The 9,199-nt window shown below is 31.6% G+C and overlaps 1 protein-coding gene across 3 annotated transcripts in view; it reads right to left on the bottom strand.

Moving 5' to 3' along the window:
- The window catches only part of LOC117105796, a 37,033-nt gene that overhangs the window by 7,837 nt on the left and 19,997 nt on the right, over positions 1-9,199 (bottom strand). For all 3 annotated transcript variants that reach the window (XM_033247076.1, XM_033247075.1, XM_033247074.1), the window contains exons 3-4: positions 4,142-4,222; positions 1,210-1,302 (exon numbers count right to left, since the gene is read on the bottom strand). In XM_033247076.1, coding sequence (XP_033102967.1) covers positions 1,210-1,302; positions 4,142-4,222 — 174 coding nt within the window. The remainder of the gene's footprint in view (positions 1-1,209; positions 1,303-4,141; positions 4,223-9,199) is intronic.

Raw genomic sequence — 9,199 nt, forward strand, 5'->3', positions numbered from 1 at the left:
ACACATATATATATATATACACACACACATACATATATATATATATATATATATATATATATATGCTCTACTGAGATCCAGCCATTGTTTCTCACAGCATAGTTGTTTTTCAGTATTTATATATATATATATAACATTAATTGGTTATTTACATACTCCTGGTTGTTGTGAAATATATCTTTCATTCTTGCCTATGTACATACCATAGGTATGACAAGGTGTGAGGCCAAAATTACCCCCAAGCTTTGGTCATACATACCAACACATACATGTGTTGGTATACTGCAATAAAATATTTGATTTATTATTATTATTCATAATTGTCAATAATAATGGATTACCTAATTACATACATTGGTCTAAATTTAGCAAGGTAGTAAACACACAAAATATTAAACCATAACAAATATCTTTTTTTTTTAAATCACATATTATAAAAAACATAAAGACACTGTCTAGCTAATTGTATTTATTTGTCTTACCCTAACTGTTTTGACAAGTATCCTACATTAGCATCAGCTTTTTAGGTATGTACATTTTTTCATTTAATTATTATTTAAAATACATTACTATAAAAATATGAATAGGACCATATAATCATAATAATATTATTATTATTGGAGATTAATTTCTATTAAATGAAATCAAATGAAAACATTTTTTTATTTAAAATTTAGAATTATCATCATCCTCCAATAGTGAGTCCTATTAACTACAGTATTTTACCAAAATGGAACAATGAATTTGGAAAAAAATGTTCAAACACCGAATAATCTTCTCCCAGATACTCGCAGTTCAATTGTTTCTTTAACTTTGCATTCCTTCAAAAATTTGATTTAACATAAAAGTTTTTCTTCTTGGCTCTTGTGTTTACCAATTGTCATTGGTTTTAATTCCTTAATTTTACCTTGAGGAAGAACAATGTCAAATTGATTAAGTATTCAGAATAAAGGAAGATTTATATCTATCTAACCAACAAGATGTAAGAAACTCTTACTTTCGAGTGCAGTTGTACTGTTCTGGTATTCGATCATTTGTATAGAAGAAGCACAATACACATTCCCATTAACCCTTATGTCAGAAAATAACAAGGCCAACTAAGACTTTTCAAAATCCATTGTTACTTTCTCTAGCAGCTTCACAAAACATCTTTGTTTAAATTCACTTCCTTCCCATCATTTAAACACAATACCAAGTTTCTACAAGTACCTTTGTAACATCCAAGCCATATGGATTGTAGGTTTCAACATCACCATGGCAACCACTATTAGCTGTTGTCACATGCCATGTTACTTCAGTGTCCTGTAAAATGAAAATTGGCTAGTTGAAAATTGATAAATGATAAATCGACTATTGCTGTGAAAGTCAAAGTACTAAATATAATTAATAGTTTTCATTTCAATCTTGTTTGGCACTTTATTTTATTATTATTATTATTATGGCTGCTATGGAATACTTGATTGTGTTGTTTTTTTTTTCAAATATAGATACCGATATATCTTCTTAAGATCTTCTAAAAATTAGTTACATAATTAAAAATATTTTACCGATACAAGTTTCACATTGTTAATATTTGTTTCATCCTGGGACCCCATTGGAAATAAGTTTGAAGTTTTAAAGACATTCATGACTGATATCTTTCACCATTTTAATATCCTGTATTCTTTAATAAGATGGTAATGTTTTGTAAATTTTATCAATGTACTTTATTTGATGTAAAAAAAAAATGATTGATTAAAGGAGCACAAATTAATACCAAATATTCTATTCATTGCTTTGGTGCATTATACGTAATAATAATAATAAAAAAAAACTTAAAGCAGAAAAAAATGTTGACCCTGTAAAATTAGTGATTCAGCAGAGTCAAACTAAGAACACCAATATTTCTAGTGTGGTATCATACAACTAGACCAGTCAGCTTTTGTTGATGATAATGAATGAATTCAGCCCGAGTATGTATTACAATGTAAATTATAATGCATACTTTGTCAGAAAGAAATTTAATAAAGGATGCATGCATTAACTTTTGGTGCTCTTGGGAAACTATCATGAATGTATTCTGTACCAATTAATGCTCTTCAGATCACATAATCGTAACCTTAATGATTGTGATGAAATATGGATTTCACACACCTTTTTATTACCAAAATATAGTAAAGCAAGGTAATTAAATTTTAAGCACTTGTTAAGTGTTGTTCACCTTGCAGGTTTTTCAATGGTTTAGTAAGTTTTATAATCTTACTAGGAGTTGGCCTTTAATCCCGCATAATCTATATATTTTGTGCCTAATACTGCAATCTGTTGTAATCAGTTTATAGTATTATACTGGAATTTGATAAATTTCTTTGCCAATATGGTCAAAAGGTCATTCAACTAATCCTTGTAATCTTGAAGATCAAGTAATTTTACAAACCATATTAAGGTTAGACATTAATTATCAAGTTACAATTTACTACAATCTTTCATATTTCAGGATTCCCATCACTTAACATAACTTATTATTTTGGTTCTCTTTGCATTACTCTATATTGGCTATGTATGGCAAAAGTACAGAGTATTCTTTCATACACAGTACTAAGCTGTGGAATGAAAGATTTGTAAACTATAGTTCACTTAAGCCTTTATTGTATAATACTGCTGTGCACTTAGTGTGTATTGTCCCAATGGGTTAGGCATATTTTTATCCTATTTGTATGACAGTCAAAATATAAGAGAACCTGGATGAGGGCCTGGATACTTTGTTAATGAATATTGTTGAAATTCTTGAGATTTTATGTAAATATGTTTGGTTGTTGACTGCAGTATGTTTGAATATACCCTTCCACCATGCAACTTTTGACAATTCATGTTAATGTCCTAGTTGTTTTTATTGAACCATGAATGTATCAGCCCATGCTGTGAATCACAAATGCATTTGGTTTATTGAGTATTAAAATGGATGAAATTTGTGGACAGAGGGTCCTACCATGTAGTATATGGTTAATGGATGTTAAAAATGACAACTTTCAAGCCTATATCCTGCGGTGTTTGAAAGAACCCCTTTTTCCCAGATGCCCTTTTAATTCAATTGAAAAGTACCATTTGCATGTTGTTGTTGAAATTAACTCCAAATATTTTTAATTTGACTTTTTTTTTTCGCCATTTCCGGGTGTTATATCTCTAAAATTCGCTCCAATTATGGTAGGGCTGAGGTGGGTGTGCCTTTTGTGAAAAATTAGAACCCCCTTCAACCCCTTAAAAAATCCTGCCTGCAGGCTTGAAGTTTCTCATGGTCCACCCTGTTCTCATTAATATCAAATCACATGGCAGCAGCAATTAAGAATATTTTTATTTATTAAATTTCATTCACATCTAACAGCAAGTAACTCACCAATTACAGGATGGATGATGCTAAAACCAAGTCTCAGTATGAGGGCATAGGGAGTGCAGTTGTGTTTAGTCATGAGTAGAAACCCTGCTGTCACAGAAATTAAACCCAAGACCCTAGGATTAGAAGGCAAGCAAACCACCAAGCTATTATAGCTCCACTCCACAAGAGTATGCTGCACATTCATAAGCAAGAAGGAAATGTAGTCTTGCTATTATGTTGCAAATTATGCTTATTATGATGATGATGAATGTAAATTGCTACGGTACCTTTAAAAAGGAAAGTAATGTTTACCACTGGTAAAATATGTTCCCCTGTCATCATTTCCTATGCAGTCCTTCATTATTTACAAAACCACAGTTTGATTGATGGGAGAACAAGTTATGTTTGCTTGAGATGTTTATGTCATAATGGAGCCATGCGATGTGACTGTCGCCAGAATTTAATTCTTTTCGTAAGATCCAATCATTGTAGGTTGTAATTAATAGGGTTAAACAATTCAAAATGTTTGGCAACACATATCCATTCCAGACCCTGAAAGCGCAAAACTTATTCAAATAACCATATATTTTTATATAAGTTTTTCCATAATTTTTCAAAGAGATGTTCATGAAGATCTAAAGCAACATAATAAAAAACATTTTGAGCAACTATATAAGCTTTTAAATTTCATTAATGGACTTTTTGTTTGGCCTTAATCATCAGTTTTAAAACCCTAAATCAGTGAGGGTAGGGTACATTACAACTATTCTATTTACTTTTATTCATACTCACATCATTGTTACCAATTAGTGGTGACATAGATAGCTCAATAGTTGTATCACCCAGCAGCCCATTTCCATAGTGCACTTGTCGCTAGTTTGGGAAAAAATAAAAAAAGAAAATTGTTATAAATTAGACATTGTTACCTTATAAAGTAGTTTTTTTAAAGAAGTTAAATTTATTATTTTGATAAAATTTAATTTAAAAAAATAGTGAACTTGTTGCTAGGTTGGTAAAATTAAGCAAAGAAAATTGTAATAAAAAAAACATTGTTGCCAATGTTAACTTTAATGGCAAGTTTTTGATCATATTAAGTTATACTTATTGAAAAAACAAGTATTAAAAGATAATGATGTGGTTTTGTTTAATAAGCCAGACTGTGCAAGACTGTGGGGGGGGTTCATTACCCCTCCCACACTGCAGTCCGTTTTACCTTCCCAGCTAGTGGTGGCCTCAGCGGGGGACAGGGGGGCAAATTAAGCCATAAAACTCTCCCCATGTACCCCAACAGGTATTTTTTTTATTCCGGGCTGTCAACCAAGGCCTTGGTTTTGACCCCTTCCTCGGACACTTCAGACCCATTGTTGAAAAAATTTCTTGTGCCACCGCTGTTCCCAGCATATGCCGGTACCCATTTATACACCTGGGTGGAGAGAGACAGCGTAGATAAAGTGTCTCGCTTGAAGACTCAAGCGACTTGCCAAATGCAATCTTTAACCTCTGGTATGATGTACCACACTGAACAATACTGAAATAATATTATTAAATCAAAATGAATGCGATTGTTCATGCATATCGATGGATCTTATCTTAAAAACTAACATTTCATTGCTCACATAATAATAACACACACAATCAAAGTACTGTAATTTGTGTAAGCAGTAATGTTTTTTGTTTTTTTTAAATGGAGAATAAAAGATAGTTAGGGCCTATATTCAAATTTAAGTCTGAGAATGTCATTCCCGGCTATCTAGAGTTTAACTACACGCTGTTGTTGTTACAGACTTTGTGTGGTAAAGAATACAAAAGTTCAACAAATGTGTGCAAGAAAAATAAAATAAAAATTATTATTTCACAATTTAAAAATAAACACACACAACTCATTTCATGTGACGAACAATTTTACATAAACGCTTTTGATTGGTCAGAAGAAGATTCTACTGTAGTATTATATTTTCCGTGTAGGCTTATGGCACAGATGCATTACATACTGGCTTACATCTTACATGAGGATGTTTATGGATAACAAACTTTTTCCGAAGGATCAGTCTAACAACATTATCAGTAAGTACTGGGTTGTTTTGTTAAACATTTGGGAGCCTTAGATTTGTGCGATGACGCGAGTCGCGACGCTAGCACGGAATCACTCATGCGTGACCATCCTACCGGGCATCCTACGTTCTCTGCATACGTAGATTTGGCCAAATTGCATTCCAGAATCTATTCGACAAGGTGACATTTACGTTCTACGTCCTACCGTTGTCATGCAATCGAAAGCTTCCTGTTATTAATACAGTATCCATGGAGCAAAGCATTTCATTATACCAGAAAGCCTGACAAATTGTTAATGAAAAAGTTATCAAGCATAATTTTAAAGTTTTTATTATTTTTGTTGTTACTAGTATCAACTGCTACAAATAACCTACTAAAGTATTACTTTACTGTTTTCATATGTTTTTATCATCAAGTAAGATTTTATTAAAATCAATATTACTATTATTATCTTCTATTGTATTCTTTTATCTGGATTTCACTGTACAAAAATAAAAGCATATAGCACATTAAACATGGGATTTCCATCAAAATATTGTGAGTCAAATGCATAGCGTGAGGTATGTGTTTGATACATTGACCAGGGTAAATGGCGGAGTGGGGTTATCTGCTCCCCCTGTCTATGCCTATGATGGTTCTCCCAGAGGGCTTCAGTATGCATAAAACATAAAATCCCATTAAAAAAAGAAAATAATATCATTTAACAATAGAATAAAGTAATATTTTAAAAATGACAAAAGAGAATAACCTGCACCCAGATTTCTAAGATTACACAGATTATAGGGGATTATCTGCTATCTGAATGGTGGTATGGTTTGACAAAGGAATTCTATCTATAATGTATTGCAATATCTCCTAATGTACCACAGAATAACTTACTTTTGTGCTTCACAAGCATAACATTCTGTTCCTCCCGGATGTTTTTTACATTTTCTTATTATTTACCACATTCTCTATATATATTTATATTTCTCTACCAATTCGCGAATAAATGAATTGAAGTGAATTGAATTGAGTATCACTGTTTATGTTGGCATTCTATTATTACTTACGAACAATAAGTAAAAGGTTCAACAACATCGAAATTATTATGTGACTATTGTATAATTTCATTTCATTTCATTTATTTTGTCATTAGAAAAACATACAATAAGGACACGAGAAAATACAAACTAGACAGTAACAATAGCAATCACTGTTGTGTGGTTCTCCAATTACTTCTGCTTTCGAAATTCTATAAACTTCACAACACCACAAAAGCAATTTTTCTTGTATTCCTTATCCAATAGAATGTAAGTAAGTTAAAACTTCTTCAAACGATTTTAGCTACTAAACAATATCTAGGTTTGCTAGGTCTCTATTTTGGAAGGCAAGCACCTTAACCAACGAGCAACACTTGACGCTAAGTATGAAGGATAGAGTAAGGCAGGAGAAGATGCAGTGCAACACTTTCCTCTGTCATATACTGCTTGGACAGTCAAAATGTCAATATTCTGAACTACAGTTCTTGACCCTTCCCTGTGAAAGATCCTGTCAAGGGAATCAATGAATCAAATCAATCAATGAATTTATAAGTTAAACGAAGTTTAATGTTCTCTATTGTAATTCTTTGACAAATAGAAAGTCATTGTTTATGCTAATATATTTCTAACTTATTAGGCATGTGTAAAAGAGAAAATCTAGCCTAGTTCCTCTTAGATGGATGTTTACTTTAATATTCTCTATTATTATTATAATTTTTTGATAAACTAAAACTTCATTGTTTATGCTAATATATTTCTAAATAGAAAGTTACTTTAGCTAGTTTGCTTTGTTAAATCTTGATGACTACCTCAGTCATCTTTACGGTAAAAATTTAGATTCAAATTACTTGTTAACCATAAATAAAAGGTGCAACACTGAAAAAGATTTTACTTTAATTACTGCTTAATTTCCATAAACGTTTTGCTTACCAGTTTCGCAAAATAAGGAAATATTCTAATATTTCCTTATCCACCAATGATACTTTGGTTAAGCGATTTTTACTTCGTTAAATGTTGATGAATTGAACCTAACTCAGTTAGCATTGCGGTAAAAATTCTCATTAAAATTACTTACGAACCATAGAGTAAATGGTATCTGCTCCCCCGGTCTATGCCCATGATGGTTCTCCCAGAGGGCTTCAGTATGCATGAAACATAAAATCCCATTAAAAAAGAAAATAATATCATTTAACAATAGAATAAAATAATATTTAAAAATTGACAAAAGAGAATAACCTGCACCCAGATTCCTATAACCACAAGAGTTAGTATGAAACCTTCAAAGTATGAAGGTTAGAGGGGATTATCTCTTATCTGAATGGTGGTACGGTTTGACAAAACATTCTATCTATAATGTATTGCAATACCTCATAATGTACCACTTACTTTTGTGCTTCACAAGCATAACATTCTGTTCCTCCCGGATGTTTTTTACATTTTCTTGTTATTTACCACATTCTCAATGTATTATGATTCTCTACCAATCCGCGAGTATCATTGTTTATGTTGGAATTCTATTATGAAAACTTTTTGCTTTGTCTGTACTTACCTCAGTCAGCATTGCCATAAAAGTACTTACAAACAATAAGCAAAAGGTGCAACATCATAAAAATTATTATTATGTGACCATTCTATAATTGCATTTCATTTCATTTATTTTGTCAGAAAAACATACAATAAGGACACGAGAAAATACACTAGATAGCAACAATAGCAATCACTGTTAAGTGGTTCTCCAATTACCTCTGCTTCCGAATTTTTATAAACTTCACAACACAAAAGCAATTTTTCTTGTATTCTGATTCTATTTCCTCCTTATCCAATAGAATGTAAGAAAGTTGAATCTTCTTTATACGATTTTAGCTAGAGAACAATATCTAGGTTTGCTAGGATTTGAACCTAGGTCTTTATTTTGGTAGGCAAGCCGCGCACCTTAACCAACGAGCAACACTTGACACTAAATATGAAAGATAGAGTAAGGCAGGAGAAGATGCAGTGCAACACTTTCCTCTGTCATATACTGCTTGGACAGTCAAAATGTCAATATTCTGAACTATAGTTCTTGACCCTTCCCTGTGAAAGATCCTGTCAAGGGAATCAATGAATCAAATCAATCAATGAATTTATAAGTTAAACGAAGTTTAATGTTCTCTATTGTAATTCTTTGACAAATAGAAAGTCATTGTTTATGCTAATATATTTCTAACTTACTAGGCATGTGTAAAAGAGAAAATCTAGCCTACTTCCTCTTAGATGGATGTTTACTTTAATATTCTCTATTATTATTATAATTTTTTGATAAACTAAAACTTCATTGTTTATGCTAATATATTTCTAAATAGAAAGTTACTTTAGCTAGTTTGCTTTGTTAAATCTTGATGACTACCTCAGTCATCTTTACGGTAAAAATTTAGATTCAAATTACTTGTTACCCATAAGTAAAAGGTGCAACACTGAAAAAGATTTTACTTTAATTACTGCTTAATTTCCATAAACGTTTTGCTTACCAGTTTCGCAAAAACACTAAGGGAGGTTTTAGCATATTATTCTAATATTTCCTTATCCACCAATGATACTTTGGTTAAGCGATTTTTACTTCGTTAAATGTTGATGAATTAAACCTAACTCAGTTAGCATTGCGGTAAAAATTCTCATTAAAATTACTTACGAACCATAGAGTAAAAGGTATCTGCTCCCCCGGTCTATGCCCATGATGGTTCTCCCAGAGGGCTTCAGTATGCATGAAACATAAAATCCCATTAAAAAAGAAAATAAT

This window comes from Anneissia japonica, unplaced genomic scaffold (genome assembly GCF_011630105.1).
Source record: "Anneissia japonica isolate Jap-2015-1 unplaced genomic scaffold, ASM1163010v1 scaffold287754_len4335492_cov202, whole genome shotgun sequence".
Lineage (NCBI taxonomy): Eukaryota > Metazoa > Echinodermata > Crinoidea > Comatulida > Comatulidae > Anneissia > Anneissia japonica.